This window comes from Anomalospiza imberbis, chromosome 18 (genome assembly GCF_031753505.1).
Source record: "Anomalospiza imberbis isolate Cuckoo-Finch-1a 21T00152 chromosome 18, ASM3175350v1, whole genome shotgun sequence".
NCBI lineage: Eukaryota > Metazoa > Chordata > Aves > Passeriformes > Viduidae > Anomalospiza > Anomalospiza imberbis.
Genome location: NC_089698.1, coordinates 4,876,325 through 4,894,500, shown reverse-complemented (window position 1 = coordinate 4,894,500; position 18,176 = coordinate 4,876,325). Strand labels below are relative to the sequence as shown.

The following is an 18,176-nucleotide window of genomic DNA, read 5'->3' as shown; positions in this document are numbered from 1 at the left end:
TGGAGGGAGCCGACCTGGTTGTTCTTAGGACTGATCAAGAACTGATCTCAGCAGCAATGAGAGCTGGGAGCTTTTTCCAAGCGTGCACTGGGAACCAGACCCCAGCACCTCCCACTACAAACCCCTCAGATAATTTCCACTTCCTGATGCTTTGAAACGTGTGTAGAACATGCAAAGGCCTTGAATTGTTATGGAAGAGGAAGGAATCAAAGAGCAGTCACTGCAGTGTGAAAGGCTCTCAAGGCAGGTTTTGGTGGAATTAGTTTGCTGGAGCTCAGTGAGTATAAGTCAAAGCTCAGCTTTACTTTTTTATTAAATAAAATACAAAAATGTCCCATCACCTCAGCATTCAGGTGCTGCCACTTCGGACAGAGCCTGATGCCACAGTTGCTCCTTGAGCTCCATCTCAGCTGCACAGAAGCTTCCATGGGAAGAGATGTGGATCCCAGCCCTGCCACCACAGGGATGGTCAGGACTTGGCAGTAGCTTCCTCCCCCTTCCTGATGATCTCCAGGTCCTCACAATCTTGGTACATCGGCTCCTCCACGAAGTCCCAGACCTCAGGGGAGAGCTCCTGCAGTTTATCCAAGGGAAACCAGTGCACGGAGGTGTCATTGAAGGTGTCCAGGTAGCGGGGGTGACAGGGGAGTGCCACTTCCTCCACTCCTTTCAAGACCTAAAGTTCATTCAGGAAAATCGAAAAAAGTTACAGACAATGCAGAAGCCCCTTCCTGCAAAGCTGAGCCAGTGAGAATGGTGTCACATTACCCTCAGCCCATGTGTGCAGGATGTTCTGCAGATGTTCAACTGTCCTAAAGTGATTAGATTTTATATTATAGTGTCTATGAAAAAGGTTTTTAAAGTAACTCCCCTCTTCTTTCCAGTGGCAATTAATTTCCTTTCTCATTAAAAGGTGTGTTGTCAACATGAAATAATAATGTTAAACTGTTGCTTCATACCTTTGCTATGTAAGAATAATCTCTCTCCAAGATTCTGGACAGCAACCTGCAGTAACAGAAGATGTCCATGTTAGACACAACATTCCTTTAGACAAGTTTTCTGCATGCGGGTGGGACAGAGGAGGGGGGAGAGGGCTCACGACTGAAAACTTCATGGCAACGAAAATGTGCAAACCAGGGACATTGCTGTCGGAAGCAATAAAATTAAAGTAGGGGGACAGAGAAGAGGAAAGCAGGGTGTGAGGCACTAGAGCCTGTCCAGGCTGTGCCCAGACCTCTCCTCGATTCCTCGGAAGCTGTTCCCGATGATGACCAGCTTGGAGAGCGCCGCTGGGCTCCAGTTGCTCCACAGCAGGTTGTTGTACAGGGCCTTCCCGCAGTGCACCATGTAGAACAGCGTGGCCGCGCCCTGGACGCCGTGTTTCCCTTCCTGCCCGGGAACGGCCGAGCCCATCACGGCCGAGCTCCGTCCGCGGGCGTCCGCGGATCCCCGCGCTCTGACCCGAGGGTGTCCTCACCTCATTCTCCGGGAGCAGGCACAGCCCCAGCGCTCGCAGCGCCGCCGCCTCCCGCGCCGAGAAGGCCGGGTCGAACAGTGCGCAGCGGGCGGGCGGCACCTGCGGGGACAGGGCGGCGTGAGCGGGGAGCGGCCCGGCGCTGACCCCGCTGCTCCCCCCGGTGCCGGTGCTCACCCGCAGCTCGTCCAGCAGCAGCAGCAGGAAGGCGAGCTGGTACCGCGCGGCGGGGCAGCGCCCGAACCGGCCCAGCCCGTAGCACACGCAGCGGGCGGGCGGCTCCGCGCCCAGCGGGGCCCGCACGGCTCCTGCGGGCGGCGGGGTCAGCGCGGCGGCGCCGGGGCTCGCTGTCCCCGCCGTCCCCGCAGCCCCCGCCGCCCGCACTCACCGGCGCTCGCCGCCCAGAAGCCGGAGCTCAGCAGATCGTCCCTGCGGGGAGAGCGCGGCGTTAGCGGGGCCCGGCGGGGAGCGGACACACGGACCGGGGCCGGGCACTCACCGCGCCTCTCGCAGCCGCCGCAGCACCACTTCGATTCCGGGGCCGCCTTCCCCTTCTTCCTCCTCATCATCCTCCTCCTCCTCGCCCCGCCGCCGCCGCCGCCGCCGCCGGGCGCGCCCCGCTCGCCACCCTCCCGCCACCGCCGCCATGCGCGCGGTCACGTGCGCGGTCACGGGACCGGGGGCGCGCCCGGAACCGGCGGCGGGAGCGAGCGAGGGGATCCCGGAGCATCCCGGAACCGCGCGGAGCATCCCCAGCCGGCCGGAGCCTCCCGCAGCCATGTCCCGCCCCGCCGCGCCCGGCCCCGCGCCATGGTGAGCCCCTTCCCCCGGTCCCCGCTCGCCGCCTCCCGCCCGCCCGTGCCGGTGCCCCGAGAAGCACCTTCGGCCCTTCGCTGATTGCTGTCCCCGGTCGCGGGTGAGGTCTGCCAGCTCCCGGGGCTCAGCAGCTCGGTCCCCGGCCGTGGGTCACTCCAGGGCCCTGGAGGGGCGGTCCGGGAGCGGATCCAGCCTCCCGCTCCCGGCCCGGCAGCAGCGCGGCTTCCTCTGTGCCGCCTTTGAGGCAGCCTTTGCTCCTGACCCGGGCTGTTCCTACGGAAAAACTCCCGCACGAAGTTCTTTCCGAGCTTGTGACTGACAGGACAGGATGGAAAGTGTTACTGAATGCGTGCACTGAAGAAATGATGAGCAGAATGATACCACATCTTCAGAGGGACCCTCCTGTCTCCTGCTTCTTGGGAGCTCTTGGGTGCAGGCAACACCCGGGAGCTGCTTGGGATGCACATGGATAATAATTCTCGATAATTATAACAATTTTTGCAATATCTCGCAAATCCACTTTCTTTCCAGTTCTCCTTCCACGTGTCTGAGAGTTGGAGTTATAGAACCTATTTTAAGCTCACAGAAGTGGTCAAATTTAGTCGTGAGGGACCTTTTTGTGCTGCTTTTGGGTGTAAACTCTGTGTGATTGTGCAAAGAATCATGTCTCTCCATTTGCAATAACTTTTTGTTGCTCTTCTGAAGAAATTGAAAGGTGAGGGAGAAGGGTAACAGTTTTCAAATACACAATAATTTCTGCCAATGTTTTTTAGGTGGAATTATTTTTTCCTTTATGATGGCTCAAAAGTGAAGGAGGAAGGGGATCCTACAAGTGCTGGCATCTGTTATTTTTACCCTCCCCAGGTAATGTCTGCTTTATTTCAGTACCTGTAAAGGGGTGCTGATGGTTCTGGATCAGGAGAGGTCAGGCTTCCAGGTGGTTTGGGTTAATCCTTACTCAGTAGTCACAAAAGTTTTAAGAAAATTTTTAAGACCTCCCAGTTATCAATTAGCTCCAGGTGGAGCAGTGCTGGGCTCTCAGGGCACAGCAGTGGGGTTAAACTCTGCTCCCTCCCTGAGGAATGGGCCAGCACAGCCCAGCTCTGTCCTGGTGATGTGAATAAACACACACGAAGGATGAAAGTTCCTCTCCATAAGCCCCAGCTCATTGTGCTGCTTGGAAAAAGCAATCAAATTATTTTTCTCCCGGAAATTTGCCTGTTCTACTGCCTTTGATTTATAGAATCTCAGAGTTGTTAAGCTTGGGATAGACCTTTAAAATCGAATTCTGGCATGAACCCAGCACCCTCTTCACCACTAAACCATGTCCCCAGGTGCCACACCCACACATTTTGTGAACACTTGCAGGGATGGTGACTCCACCACTACCCTGAGTAAACTGTACCAACGCCTGACAACCCTTTCTTTCTGCAAATTGAGTTGAAATGATAATTACTTTTTATTTATACCTGAAAACAGCAGTGATTTTTTTTTTTCTGAGTTCTTTTAATGGGAAGTTAAAGCCTTTGCTCCCTGGCAGACCATCCCAGAGCAGCAGGAGCTGCTGTGTGGGCAGATGGCCGGGGTTGTTCGCTGCCTCACCGAGATCTCTGGGGCTCCTCCCAGCCTCGTCCGCCTCAGGAAGCTCAAGTTTGCCGTGGTGGTGGATGGAGACTTTCTGTGGGTGAGTTCAGGAGCTCCAGAGCAGTCACAGAGTGAAAACAGCCAGGGGCTGAAGGATGGGATCAGACAAAGAGGGTTTATTTTTCAGGATGTGGGCTTGCAATGCACAATTTTCATTTCCTTCGTAACTTAAATCCTGTTTTCTGAGGCCTGGCAGTCGCTTCAGTTTCCTGCAGAAAAAATTCAAGTATCTCATTTCTGTGCCCACACCCAAAGGGATTTCTTAAGATGTTCCTGGCTGGAAACAGAATCCCAAAATCCCAGACTGGTTTGGGTTGGAAGGGACCTTAAATCTCATCCAGTTCCACCCCCTGCCATGGGCAGGGACACCTTCCACTGTCCCAGTCCAACCTGGCCTTGGACATTTCCAGGAATGGGGTATAGCAGGATTCCATGTGCTGCAGTTTGTAAGGACACAGTCACTGTTGGACCGTCTGATCGTTCTTTCCTTCTAGCCCTCAGCATCCCCAGATCTTCGTCAATGTCCACAGATATTTAGAATATAAAGAGCATAATGTGACAGTTGTGACAAAAGTGCCCCAAACCATCCCCTGGGAACTGGGCCGAGGCCAGTCAGCCCCATTTAATTGGCACTGCTGCTTCTCTTTCAGTAATTCACAAACTAGATGGAGCATCATCATAACATAAATAATGAGTTAATTTGAATATTTTGAAGTACTTAGCTATTAAAGTACCAAGTTAGGTCATCTAACGTGGGAAGGGAGTGTGTCTGAAGCGCTGCATTTCTGATATTTATTTATCCTGTCTGTGCCAGGGCTCTTGTGTGGGTATGTTTGCATCTCCTTTTCCTGTGACTGTGATTCCGAGGGGTGATTGCCTGCACAGAGTTGCCTGTCCTTGTGTGAAAGCGATGAGAGTTGTTCTCACTTGTCGTGCCCGAGTTCTGTCAGGCAACGTTCTCCATCCCTTGCTGTGTCTGCTGCAGGTTCTGGGCTGTGCCGTGGAGCTGCCTGACGTGAGCTGCCGGCGGCTCCTGGAGCAGCTCATCGGCCTCTTCACCTTCTACCGCGGCCCCGTGCGTGGTGCATACACGGTAACGAGGGACTGGGGAGGTGGGGACATGGTAATGATGGACTGGGACATGGTAACGAGGGACTGGGGAGGTGGGGACATGGTAAGGAGGGACTGGGACATGGTAACGAGGGACTGGGGAGGTGGGGACATGGTAATGATGGACTGGGACATGGTAACGAGGGACTGGGGAGGTGGGGACATGGTAAGGAGGGACTGGGACATGGTAACGAGGGACTGGGGAGGTGGGGACATGGTAATGATGGACTGGGACATGGTAACGAGGGACTGGGGAGGTGGGGACATGGTAATGATGGACTGGGACATGGTAACGAGGGACTGGGGAGGTGGGGACATGGTAAGGAGGGACTGGGACATGGTAACGACGACTGGGACATGGTAAGGAAGGACTGGGGAGGTGGGGACATGGTAAGGAGGGGCTGGGACACAGTAACGAGGGACTGGGACACGGTAATGAGGGACTGGGGATGTGGGGATAAGGTAACAAGGGACTGGGACATGGTGACTGGGGACATAGGGACACAGTAACAAGAGACTGGGACATTGTAGCGAGGAACTGGGGATGTGGTAGCAAGAGACTGGGACATGATAATGAGGGACTGAGGACATGGGGACATGGTGACAAGGGACTAGGGACATGGGGACACGGCAATGAGAGACTGGCACACGGTAACAAGAAACTGAGGACATGGGGACATGGTAACAAGAGATTGGGACATGATAATGAGGGACTGAGGACATGGGGACACGGTAACAAGAGACTGAGACATGATAATGAGGACCTGGTAATGAGGGACTGGGGACCCCGTGACTTTTGGGGAGATTTAAACACTTCCCATGGTGTCCCAGCTCTGCAGTGTTCCTTGTGTTGCCTTCCTCCTGCCAAGGGTCACATATCCAAGAAGTGGGACCTGGAAAAGTGGGCAGGTCATCCCCACCATTGCTCCGAGGTCCTGTGGGGCTCTGCTGAACCTTTCCCAGATGTCCACCCTAAAAAGTTTCCCCTCAATATTGCCTCCCACCTTTTCTTGACCTTATCCTGGCAGGCCCTGTACCACGTGGATTGTGTGGACACTTTGCAGTGACAGTGTTTGTGGGGGGTTTTGTCACCCACAGGTGTTTTCCCAGGAGGAGCTGAGCAGGGAATGGGACAGGTACATTGAGCACATCCAAAAAAACACCAGCGACCTCCACCGGATTTTCAATTCTCTCTGGCATCTGGACAAAACCAAGGTAAGAGCCTGTCCTCTGCAGTGCCCCAGTGCCACTGTGTTTGTTTATTTGCTGCTTGGAGCTTTCCCAGGATTCTGTGGCCTCACTGCCCTGGTTCTCCGTGCCCAGGTGGATCCCCTGCTTTTGCTGAAGGCAGCTCTCATCCTGCAGACGTGCCAGCGCTCTCCCCATGTCCTGGCAGGCTGCATCCTCTACAAAGGCTTGTAAGTAACCTGGTGTTTGTTCCCTGGAGGGTTAAATCCACCCCTTTCCAGGGCTTGGATCCTGGAGTGCATCCAGGGAGCAGAGCAAGGGCTTGAGGGCTGCTCTTGGTTGTTGGCAAGCCCATCAGAGCTTCAGTCAGGCAGGCAGTCCCTGGCTGTCTGTGGGTTGCTGAGACTGAGTGGTTCATGGAATCATGGGATCATGGAATGGCTTGGATTGGAAGGGATCTTAAGTCCCATCCTGCTCCACCCCCTGCCATGGGCAGGGACACCTTCCACTAACCCAGGTTGGTCCAAATTTCATCCATCCTGGCCTTGGGCACTTGCAGAGATCCAAGGGCAGCCACAACTTCTCTGGGCAACCTGTGCCAAGGCCTCACCACCCTTACAGGGAAGAATTCCTTCCCAATATCCCATCTAACCCTTCCCTGTGGCAGTTTGAATTCATTGCCCCCTGTCCTGTCACTCCAGGCCCTTGTGAACAGTCTCTCCAAGGTTACCTGTGCTCATCACCATGAAGGAGTTCAAGACTTGGGTTTTAGAAGAAATCTGCTGGTTTTGATACTCAGCAGGATGTGAGGACTGAATTTCTGAGGCTTTTTAAGGGGAAGTCACAGAGTAAAAGGGAGATGAGTGGATGTTGTGCAGTGTTCTCTCTGCAGGTGTGCAGTTCAGTGCAGGTGTGTCCGTGTGTCCCTGGGTTTGTCTCACCTGCTGGCCAGGACCACTGTCTGTACTGACAGGGTGTGAACAGGGGGATGAGCCAGGATTCCCCATGAGAAATTCCAGCTTCCTTCAATCAAAGATGACTGAATGACTTCAAGGAAAGCCTCCAAGGTGGCCTTGAAAGACAGGAGGTGGGGAATTCCGAGAATTCCTTGGCAGCAGCGCTCAAGTGCCATTTTTCTTTGGCATGAATTGCTCCAGTGACACCTTTTACAAGCACTGGAAATGTGCCACAGGTAGAGCATCTGCCAGAGAGTGACCTCATAGCTGCAGGCAGGACACTGGAGTGAGTCACTGCAGCACCTGAGAGTGAAAGGACCTGGATATTTTGCTTGAGGAGGGACTTGGGAGCCTTGTCCTGCACCAGGGTGTGTCACCTTGTGTCTCTGGTCTGTCTGGTAGAGAGATTTTGTCACCAAATGTCATCAGAGTTGTCTGATCTGATGATCTCTAAGTTCCCTCTCAAGCCAAACCATTCTGTGTTTCTCTGACTTTGCTTTGTCCTTTCAGGATTGTGAGCACCCAGCTGCCACCTCCACTCACTGCCAAAGTCCTCCTGCAGGGCAGCGAGTCCCCAGGCCAGGTATGGTACTGAAAACGTTCCCTGCAAGCAGATTCCTGTAAGGATGTGGTGTGGGAGCTCTTGTCACACAGATCTGGCATGTGCCACCATGGGGAAGGACAAAGATTGGTGATGATGCTTAAAGCTTTTATTAGTTATGATTTTAAAAGGTTCCAAGACTTCTGCACTAGGTATTAGCTATTTTTTTTCAGTCTTTAACTTACTGAATTCATGAGTTCTCATTTATGTGGTGTTTTGACTTGCTTTTTACACAAGTTTTGGTATTTACTGGGAAATCCACCAAATGTGTGTCTGACAAATAGCAGTTTTCATTTGCTTTAAAACTTGTCAAAAGTGAGTATTTATGTGATCAAGATATTCTATAAAAAAGTATGCAGATATGAAGGCAGCCTTTGCTGTTCTTCTGCTTGAATGAAAGGAGTTTCTGTGCCCTGAGGAGGTGGTGGTGATAAATCTGGGCTCTGTCCTGATTTTTAGGTGTATTTTGGTTCTTGGGAAGCTCCCCTTGGCTTTGAAAGCTCCCTAAGGATCACAACCCTTCTCAGCACCAAACAGTCCCAGCGTTTGCTGGGGGCGTGGTGTGGGGTCTGCTGTGGCGTTGGAGGACTGGGAGGGTGACAAAGGTGTCCTGGTGTCCCTGATCCATGCACAGAGCTGATTTTTGGCTTTTGTTGCAGAGTGAGCCTGGAGCTGAGAAGCTGCAAGAGCCTGGTGAGCATCCAGCTGCATCCTATGGGCTGCCTTCCCTGCATGGGAGCACGATCTGGTTCTCTGGGATTCACATCCAAGCTGTGCTGGGTGCTGGAATATCTCCAAAATGTCCTAGAGGGTGTTGCTGCCACCAGCCAGCCTGTGCTGTGTGATCAGAACCAGCTACTTCTGCTGGGTTTGCTCTTTTGGGTTTTATTCCAGTTCTGCAGATCCCCAACCATGCCTGCCTTAATTCCAGTTCCCCATGTGGCCACTTGGCCACTGCCAGGCCCTGACAACAGATGGCTGGTGCTTGCAGCCCAAACCTCCAGCCATCCCCTCTCAGCATCAGTGTGGAGATGATCTGCCAGGATGGAAACACTGAGGGGAAATTTAACTGTGTCAGGCATGAAGGGGATGAGCAGGATGGGAAAATGCTGGGAGGGTGGGAACAGGCTGCCCAGCTCAGCTGGGATGCAGGATCATGGCAGGCCTGCAGCTCCTGCAGAAGCCTTTGGGTTGATGAGGTTTTGTTTCTGGTTTTAAGCTGGGACATGTTTGTTGAATCCTCACCCCTCCCCTGCTCTTGCAGAGCCTCTGCTGCCGCCAGGCGTCCGAATCCTCCCGGTGTTCCTCACAGGAGAGGAGGTCTCTGCGCTCCGGCACTTCCCAGTGGAGTGGATGGCCAGGTAGGAAACCAGCCTGACCCAGAGCCAGGATTTGCAGCAGGAGCTCACATGAGGCACTGTGTCCCTATTGCCATTGTCACTGTTTTCCCTGGAGCTAACTCTGTCACTGCCTTTGGAACTGCCGGAGGCCCCTCAGGCTGGGCAGAATTCCCGTGTCCATATCCCTGCTCTGAGCTGCCTGGAGCAGAGCTGCTTCCCCAGACCAGCTGAGATCTCTTGTCCCTCAGCTCACAGCACTGCTTTTTGGACAAGGGAGGGACATTCCTGGGAGCCTGCAGTGTAAGACTCCCAGGCTTCTCACCTGTGTTAGAGCTCAGCCCATCCTTTTCCCAGGTCTCTTTGTAGCAGGGGATGGACCAGCCATTGATCAGTGCCAGGAGCCAGTGGGGTTATCAACTATGGGATAGCTCCGTGCAGATCCTGCTCAGTGTTTCATCCATTTGTCATCTCCCACTAGGTCACCCGTGTCCCCAGCAGGCCCCAGAGGAGAGGTGAGTGCTCTCTGCTCCCAGGCAGTTCCAGAATCAACAGGAGCTCATGAAAGCCAAGCCTTGGATGGAATCTCTGTGCAGAAGTCCCATGAGGACCCTTCGGGCGCGCCTGCCCCAGGAGACGCTGTGCAGTTAGGCAGCCCTGCAAGTCCTCTGATGGACTTTTCTGGAATGGGAGCCGGCACAAGGAATTCTCCAGCTGCAAACCTGAGCGAAGCAGGCAGTGAAAGCTCAGAACTCAGCAGGAAAACATCCTTCCCCTCAGAGAGCGACACAGAGCAGCTCCCAAGCCTTTCCGCACTCCAGACTGAATGTACTTGGACTACAGGTCCATACCTGGAAGGCTTTTCCTTTCCCAATCCTTACTCCTGGGAGCAGGAGAGCCAGGACAAGGGGGAATCCCCTGCAGATTCTGATGTTGGTCACTGTGCTTCCCCAAATTCCCTTTCAGTCAGCCACAGTCCAGCTGTTCCCTCTCCTGCCCGGGAGCTGAGCAGAAGAAAATCCAGTGAGCAGGACAAGCCATGGTCTGTGAGCCAGGACCATGTGTCTGGGGGAAGTGACAGCACAGCTGGTGACCACGTGTGGGGCTTGGATTGTCCGGGCCCTGCTGGACACGCACAGCTCCGGAGCGGGAGGCAGCCACTGGTCCCAGGGCTTCAGGAGGCTCTGCCCAGTGCCCCTGCAGGGGACAGGCCATGTCCCAGCAGCAGGGAAGGCAGCTGGGATGGGCTGGGTGGCAGAGGGGGTGAGCCAGCCCAGCTGAGCCTCTATGTTCACTGCATCCAGGGCTTGGTGCTGTCGCTGCTGGCTGAGGAGCAGCTGCGCCGGGACCGCAGCGCCGTGGAGGACGTGGTGAGTGGGAAAGCTCTGCCCCACTGCAGCTGCACTGGCAGGGGGCACGGGGCTCACAGCTACGGAGGGAGCGTTGAGTCGTGCTCCCCGTGCCTCCAGCACCTGCTCCGAGCTGTGCCGGGCTCGGCAGCCTTGGCTGCGTGGGAGCGCGAGCGGAGCGGGGACAGCCGCGTCTCACAGGCAGCTCCCGGTGCTGCTGTTGTCTGGCACTGCCGGCACCGGAGCAGAGCGTGGGGGTGTGACAGACACCCGCGGGCTGCCAGGGGCCCGCGCTGGAGCTGGGATTCGCTGGGGATCCCTGTCAGTTCGGTGCTTTCTGGGAAGCGAGGTTGGTTGTGTTGAAGCCCCAGCCTGCACGGCACCGCCTCTCCCTCGGGGAGCACCGCAGACAGGTCCCAGAGAGGTTCCCTTGGCTGCGGGAGCCTCCAGGCTGCTCCCTGGGGCTGGGGAGAGGGATGCCATGTGGGCGTTGCACCCGGGTAACACCAGAGCAATCCCAAATCTCCCTGTGGTGGGATTTGGGTGCCCAGACTCCCCTGTGAGCAGAGCTTATGGGGCTGCAGGGGCAGGATGTGCTGGCCCCCGTGTTTCCTGGGAAGCATCAGCTGCAGAGCTGCTGCCTGGCCTCTGCCTCCCTACCAGGAGCTGAGTCAAAGCTGCAGAGCCCTGTTTGATATGCCAGTTGCCATAGGAACAACCTAATTTCCTTACCCAGCCAGACTGGAAGGTGGAGGGAAGCTCAGACTAATGCAGAGCCTCGAGGTTGCTCCTTCCCCTCGGAGCTGTGGGACACCTGGGGCCCCGGGAGCTGGGGAATGTCTGCTCTGCACAGCAGGGCTGATGTGCCTGGCTTGGGATTGCTGCCAAATCAGCTGAGCCCAGAGGTGCAGCCGGGCCCTTTGCACCAGACATGGCACTTTGTCCCCTTTCTGCTCGTCTGGAACAGCAGGGGGGGACACAGGCAGGTGGGAATTGTCACGCTGGAGAGCGGAATCCCTATTGCACAGGGACTGCGCAGTCCATCTTCCTTGATGTCTTGCCCTGGCGCTGACACGCTCTCATTCCATTCAGGTTCCTCTTTTCCCAAACATCCTGCTTCCATCTGATGTACCCTTGTTTTGGATCTCACCAAATCTGCACTGTCCACACAGCTTGGAATTCAGCTGTGACTGGGCTCTTCTGCTGCACCCTCCCGTGGGTGCAGGTGTGTTATCCCTTAGGAGAAGTGCCCTGCATGTCCCACTGTCCCAGGAGGAGGAGCAATGTCTGAGGAGGTGCAACTGAGCTCTGCTGCTGGTGGATTTGAGGCACAGCCTCGGCTTGTCTGTCCCTTTTGTTTATCTGTAGGTAAAAATGACCCTCAGCTCTCAGAGATGTCAAAGATTACTTAAAATTAATGGTTTTTTGAATGCTTTGAGGCCCCCAAATGACACCAAAGAAGGGTAAAATATGCTACTTGTTCAGCTGTGAACCTCTGGGAGGGTGGGTTCCATCCCAGACTTTCCCTGTGGAATGGGAGGCTCTTGGCCTTGCCTCCTGCTGCTCTTTAGGTCTTATCCCTCCGTTTCACTGCACAGAAAGGAAAATCTGTGCCGTGACAGGGGTCAAGGATAGGCCAGGCACTGCCGTCCTGCTGAACAAAGGCTTGATCCTCTCCCCAGTAGGGGAAAGCGCATTGGCAGGATGAGGATTATGGAGTTAATCTTCCCAGGAGTGGTGGAGGACCCCTGCCTGTGCCCTGCCTGTGCCCAGGGAGCCTCAGGGCCTGTGGGCTACTGAAAATCCATTCAGAATAGCAGCTTGGCATTCATTCAGTGCTTTGTTGTGTGTGTTTGTACTGCCTGGTGTAAGCAAAGGAATGTTCCTTGCTGGGGCTGTAAATCATGTGAAATGAGCCCTGGAGAGTAATGGTTGATGGTAAATTAATGGAGCCTTGCATTTTCCTGTAATTAGTAGCATCAGGTGGCTTAATGGCTGATTTTCAGGTTGGAGGGTCCTTTTCTGAGTCATAGAACCCCAGACTGGTTTGGGTTGGGAAGGATCTTAAAGCCCATCCTGTTCCAAGCCCTGCCTTGGGCAGGGACAGCTCCCACTGGACCAGGTGGCTTAGAGCCCCGTCGCTGCCTTGGGAACTCAGTGACTTGTCTGCTTCCCTCCATGCCAAAATTTCCCAGCCATTTTAGGTGGGAGCCTGGACAGCAGAGCGAGGAAGGGTCCGGTCCTTCTCCTGAACTCCGGTCCTTCTCCGGTCACCTGAACTCCTTCCAGAACCTCCTTGAAGCCCAGGGGAGGCACAGGTGAGGCTCTGAGCTTTTCCTTTCCCTCTGCCTGCAGTACCACAGCAGCCTGGCCTCCCTAAACGGCCTCGAGGTTCACCTGAGGGAGACCCTGCCCAAGGACTCCTCGGCCTCAGCCAGGACAAACTACAGCTTCACGCACTATGACTGTGTCCAGAACGTCCTCACGGGTGAGCCTTCGTCTTCTGGGCCTGCAGGAGGGAGCAATGAGGAGAATGGGGTTTATGGGAACCTTTTCTCACACCTCAGGCACCATTTCTCAGCAGAGCTCCCACCACAGAGCCCAGATCAAAGGCCCTGTTGGGGGAGCTTTGTCTCTTGGGATTGAGGGTGTCCCCAGCCTGTTCTGCTGCTGTCCAGGGTGTGTGGTGAGCTCCAGAGCCTTTTCCTGCTCAGTGAACAGGGGCACACTGCAGAGTGGGTTTTTAACACCCCCTCTCTCCTGTTGTGCAGCCAACTTGCCCCACACCCCCGGGCCCCTGGAGCGGCACTTCCTGAGGGCAGCCACACTCATCCACTCCGACTTCAGCCAGCTCCCCACGGCCTCAGAAGTGATCATCAGGTAAGGGGTGCTCACAACCCTCCTGTCCCAGGCACAGGGGTGGTCACAGAAGGGCAGAACCCCTTTCCAAGGCAGGCTGGGTTTTGACCAGGTTGTTACCACACCCAAGGACCAGTCACGGGCTTCATTCTCTAAGGTTGCTTTGACTTGTGGGTTCCTGGATGTGGAGAGGCTGCAGTGGCACCAGGAGGGTGGACTGAGGGCACAGCTGAGTGGTGCCATGGCTTGGATTAAGATGCAACACTCACACAATTGCCGGTCCCTGGCACTGTAAGGTTCAAAGACACAGTTTTAAATTTAGCTGTTCCTAATAAATTTGTGTCTCGGCAGGGAGCCAAAGGCGCCCAGAATTGGCAACCTAGATATTGTTTTCTTGCACGGCTTGTTGGGTTGGAAACACACTGTGATGTGCATGGCAAACTCAATTGTGATGCACCAGGCAGGATGGTCTTATCACAGCCAGAGCCCTTCCCAAAACCCAGAGCTTTTCCTGACATCCAGAGCCCTTTCCCAGGCCATGGCTGAAGTGAACACCCCTTTCCTCAAGTGAGCTGGGAGTGCACAGATTCCACCCACCTGGTTCTGCTTGTTTGTTCAAAACATGATGAAATAAAAGATGCTCCTGGGAATTACACAGTTTCACTGCTCTGGCACTGCTTGCCAAGGGAATGTGAATCACACACTTCAGTGCTGGAGAATTCCTTGTTTAGCATGAGCTTTGCTGGCTCCTTAAATCCAATCCTAAACTGACTGGCTAAGCTGGCATGTTCCCTGTTACCCCGAAAAAAGCAACTCCATGTGTGAATCAGCCTGAGTAACAAGATGACTAAAACTGCTTTCTTTTATGGAGAGTTGTCACAGAAGGGTGTCAGCAAACATAGCAGTTGCTGCTTTCCTCCTTCGAGGAGGAATCCAGGGTCCTTGGCTTTGCTCCCTGCCAGCCCTCCTGCCGGGAATACTCTGGGAGGGGGGATTCTTAGTCTTAATTAATGTTTTTAATCACAGCTTTGGTGGTGACTGAATCTGACTCTTGTCTGAGCTTCATCACACCTGTAAGTGAGCACGTGGTTCCTGCTGCAAGGTGCTGTGCTGGGATTTGCTCGTGGCCAGCAGCAGTGGGAGAGGAGGAATGTCAGGCACGAGGAGTGTTCCAGGCTCGTGGTGTCCTGGGCTGGGCTGGCAGCAAGGGGAATCTTGCACACACGGAATCCCAGAATCATTAAGTTTGGAAAAGCCCTCCCAGACCATTGTGTCCAACCTGTGACCAGTCCCCACCTTGTCACCCAGTCTAGAGCACTGAGCTGGACTTGATCACAGGTTGGACTCGATGGCCTTGGAGGTCTTTCCCAAACTAAATGATTTTGTGATATCTCACTTTCCCTTTTAAGGATGCCAGGACCCTTTAGAAGGAGGGTCTAATTCCCTGTGACCTTCAGGGGTTTGGTGCTTGTTCAGCTCCATGTTCCCATGCTGAGACACCTGAAAGTCCCTCTCAAAACTTGGGAGCCTAGTGCCCAGCTGTGAATCTTGCCCAGAGCTGTCAGTCTGACCCCTGCCTTTCCCTGCCCCTCCAGGAATGCCTCCACAGCCGTGTATGCCTGCCGAAACCCTGTCCAGGAGACCTACTTCCAGCAGCTGGGAGCTCCACTCCGCAACTCAGGCGTCCCCAACCCACATGACAGTGCCTTCAGCCTGCCCAGCAAGGCCAAGCAGAAGCTGCTGAAGCATGGGGTGAACCTGCTGTGAGCTGCTGTGCTCAGCCCTGCAGAATGTTTATCTCCAATAAGGAAAATCTCAGCTGTTTATGCCCACAGAGGCAGGAGGCCCTGCCTCTGTGGGGTCTCCAGGCTGCCTGGCCTTGAGGAAGGGACACTCCTTGCCCTGTCCTGCAGCATGTTTTGGGCCGGTTCAGGTGTCACTGACAGCATTTACCAAAGACTGAGGACAGAACGCATCATCTTGGGGCTCTTGGTTTACATGGACTTTACAGGGACTCTCTTGGTGCTCTGCAGAGTCCCCACGTGCCTTGATCTGAGGTAATACCTCACTTTGCTCTGAGTTACATAGCCCCCGGGCACTGCTGGCTTTCAGAGACGTCAGTCGGCCACTGTCTGTGCCTGCCCCGGTCAGACTTTGGCTTTATTTCTGTCCCTTAATCCATGGCAATGATCCTGCCATGACGTAGTGCCTTACCTTGGTTGGCAATGCCTGCCTGTTGTCACATGGGAGCAGCAGAACAAGAGCTGCAGAGCTCACAATCCCCCTCTGGGTGCTCCTAGGAGATTTTACACCACAGGTGACTCTGGAGAGATGTCCCTGTCCCTCCACACCTCCCTGGTCAGTGATGGTCCAGCCCAGCCCTGCCCTCCTTGTGCCCACCTGGATATGCAGCCTCACAGGAGCTGGGTGATGGTGGTACAAGTGTCCCTCAGCCTCGTGCTCCCTCCCTCCTGCTGCAGGACCTCACTTCACTGCTCTTACTGCTCCATTTGCCCACACTCTGCAGACCCTGAAGTTGCCTCTTAGCTGATGGGACCAAAGAGGTTTTGTATCCCCTCAGCAGCTGTCCCCTTTCTGCTCTGACAGTGTCCCCAGTCGGTGGTGGCCAGGGGGGCCTGTGGTGGTGGCTGCTTAGACTGAGGGATGGATACCTGTGTTTGGCAGGGCTTGGAACCTGCTGCTGGCGCAGACACGCCCCTCAGTGTGACTGTGGAAATAAAGGAGTCTCCAAGGCTCATCCCAGCACTGTGTGTCAGCAGCCAGAGTCACACTGTTGTCATGTTTGTGGTTCCTGGTGTGATGGGCTGGGTTGTGGGAGCTGGTCCCTGTTTAGCTCCTCCAAGGGTGGTTCCTGCAGCGCTGGGGTTGAACAGGCAGAGCCTGTTGGTTCAATCAGTCCTGCAGAGCAGCTGCTTGCAAGCTTCCTGATGGGTGAGATGTGTGATTGGTGTCACCAAGAGATGGTGAGCAGAGATGTAAACGTGGGGACGTGCTGAGCAGGCTCGTGCCAGCGTCAGAGCTGGGCGCAGGAAGGTCACCACTGCCACAGCTCCTGGTCCCACACCAGCACAGATGGTTCCCAGTGTTGCTCTGTCATCCCAGGGCTGCTCCACAGACATTGCTGGGAATTTCAGATGATTCCAGAGGACGAGCCAGCCGCTTGCTCAGGGGTGGCTGGGCACAGATGCCACCCGGCTGCCAGCCCTGGCAGCTGAGGAGGTGTTTCAGCAGGAGCAGAGTCGTGCGGCACTGCTCCCATCCTGGGCATGGAAGGACTGTCAGGAGCCTGTTGGCAGTGTAGGAGTGGAAACTCCATGGGAAGCCTGAGCTGGAGCCACCCTGGTGACCTCCTGTTTCAGTGGCATCCATGTGGAAGATGGCACAAGGTAAGGTGCTGCTTCCCTGGTGACTTCCCTGCACAAATCCACTGGGTGATGGACAAACTGCTCTAGTCCTGGAGGGAGCACAGGGAACATCGTGAGGAAGAACATCAGGGAGGCTTCGTGGGGTGGGAGAAGGCAGGAGGGATGAGGGTTGTGTGCTCTGGGATCCCTGCTCAGCTGAGCCAAGTGATGCCTCTGGGAGATGCTGCTCTGCCTGTCTCTTCTGTGCCCTCAGCAGATCTGGGTTCCCTCTGCAATTCCCAGGAGAGGAAGCCTTGGAGCACCAGGAGCAGCTCCAGCCTGCTCTGCTCCTTGAGGAGATCCACTTGGATCCCGCCTGGGTGCTTGGGAAATGGTTGTGTGCTCTAGCAGGAAACAGAGAAGTGGAAGGAAAAGCCTGAGAGGGACAGGAGGGAGATTTGGCACAGCAGCAAAACACAAACCGGATGGATGCTCCTGCCTGCTGCCGTCAGGGATGCTGCTCTGCAATCTGCTGAGCCTTCTGCCAGCCAGGAACAGCTGGGCTGGCTCTGCTCCTTCAGCTGCTCGGGCTGAATCTGCCCACCCAGCCCATGCCTGCCCACCCAGCCCACACCTGTCCTGTGCTGGTCAGGAGGGAACAGCACACAGAGAGCTCCCAGCCCATGGGGTGATGGCTGTGCTGGAGAGGAACGGGGCATTTTGAGCATCAGGGGATGAGGAGCAGCTGGGCCTGTCTGAGTGCTGCCAGGGGGGCTCATGGGGAGCAATTCCTGCCCTACCAGGCTGGCTTTGTGCTTAAGGGGGTGAGGCATTGGTTTGCAGGCAGCTGGGTGGGATGTGAGCAGCACACTCTGCCCTGGACCTGCTCCTGGGAAGCTGCTGCCTTTGATGATCAGTGCAGGCAGCTGGAAGCAATTCCTGGAATGGTTGATGGATGCTCTGGCAAGTATGATGGCTTCTGTGGGGAGCTTTGGGCCTGCAGCTGCTCCTGGGGATGACTGGGGACAGTCTCTACTGCCCTGGGCCTGGCAGCAGGGCTGGAACCCACAGCTATCCCCCCCTCCACCCAGCAGGCTGTGGGAGATTGGCAGCCTGAGCTCCACTGACATCACAATCCCAGGATGGTTGGGTTGTAAAGAACCTCAAATACCCATTTGCAAGTCCCTGCCATGGGCAAGGATTCACCCACTAGACCAGATTGCTCAGGGCCCCATCCAACCTGGCCAAATGCAGGCCAGTGAGACTGTAACTGGTCAGGACAGAGTTTCCACGGGCTGGGTATTTTTGAGCACTAGCCATGCTCACTGTATCCCTGGCAAACAGGCCCATGCCCCCTCCCACCCTGCAGCTCCTGCTCTTTCCAGGCCACTTCTCCCCACCAGCAGCCAGATAAGCAGGACCCAACTCCTCGGTGTTTGCTTGACCCTGGACTCGTTAGAGCAGCAGGCAAAGCCCA

General features: G+C 55.2%; 2 protein-coding genes across 2 annotated transcripts; one reads left to right on the top strand and one right to left on the bottom strand.

Moving 5' to 3' along the window:
* Window positions 1-295: 295 nt before the first annotated feature.
* SRRD (SRR1 domain containing) lies at window positions 296-2,040 on the bottom strand. Its single transcript, XM_068209235.1, has 6 exons — window positions 1,974-2,040; window positions 1,652-1,857; window positions 1,478-1,576; window positions 1,235-1,389; window positions 960-1,005; window positions 296-676 (listed from the first exon to the last, which is right to left on the bottom strand). Exons 1-6 carry the CDS (start codon window positions 2,038-2,040, stop codon window positions 470-472), a joined length of 780 nt encoding a protein of 259 aa, XP_068065336.1. The 3' UTR covers window positions 296-469.
* On the top strand, window positions 1,980-15,782 carry HPS4 (HPS4 biogenesis of lysosomal organelles complex 3 subunit 2). Its single transcript, XM_068208670.1, has 13 exons — window positions 1,980-2,287; window positions 3,064-3,154; window positions 3,831-3,974; window positions 4,920-5,027; window positions 6,143-6,259; window positions 6,368-6,462; window positions 7,699-7,771; window positions 8,449-8,482; window positions 9,054-9,150; window positions 9,608-10,496; window positions 12,831-12,963; window positions 13,247-13,355; window positions 14,930-15,782. The coding sequence occupies exons 1-13, from the start codon at window positions 2,121-2,123 to the stop codon at window positions 15,099-15,101; spliced, it is 2,229 nt and encodes a 742-aa protein (XP_068064771.1). The 5' UTR covers window positions 1,980-2,120; the 3' UTR covers window positions 15,102-15,782.
* Window positions 15,783-18,176: the final 2,394 nt, after the last annotated feature.

Coding starts and splice junctions, on each gene's coding strand:
- HPS4 (XM_068208670.1), top strand. CDS start 2,121: ATGCGCGCGGTCACGTGCGCGGTCACGGGACCGGGGGCGCGCCCGGAA. Junction 6,260..6,367: donor GGCATCTGGACAAAACCAAG/GTAAGAGCCTGT, acceptor CTCCGTGCCCAG/GTGGATCCCCTGCTTTTGCT. Junction 13,356..14,929: donor GCCTCAGAAGTGATCATCAG/GTAAGGGGTGCT, acceptor CTGCCCCTCCAG/GAATGCCTCCACAGCCGTGT.
- SRRD (XM_068209235.1), bottom strand. CDS start 2,040: ATGAGGAGGAAGAAGGGGAAGGCGGCCCCGGAATCGAAGTGGTGCTGC. Junction 1,390..1,477: donor GCCTGCTCCCGGAGAATGAG/GTGAGGACACCC, acceptor GTTCCCGGGCAG/GAAGGGAAACACGGCGTCCA. Junction 1,006..1,234: donor TTCCGAGGAATCGAGGAGAG/GTCTGGGCACAG, acceptor CTGTTACTGCAG/GTTGCTGTCCAGAATCTTGG.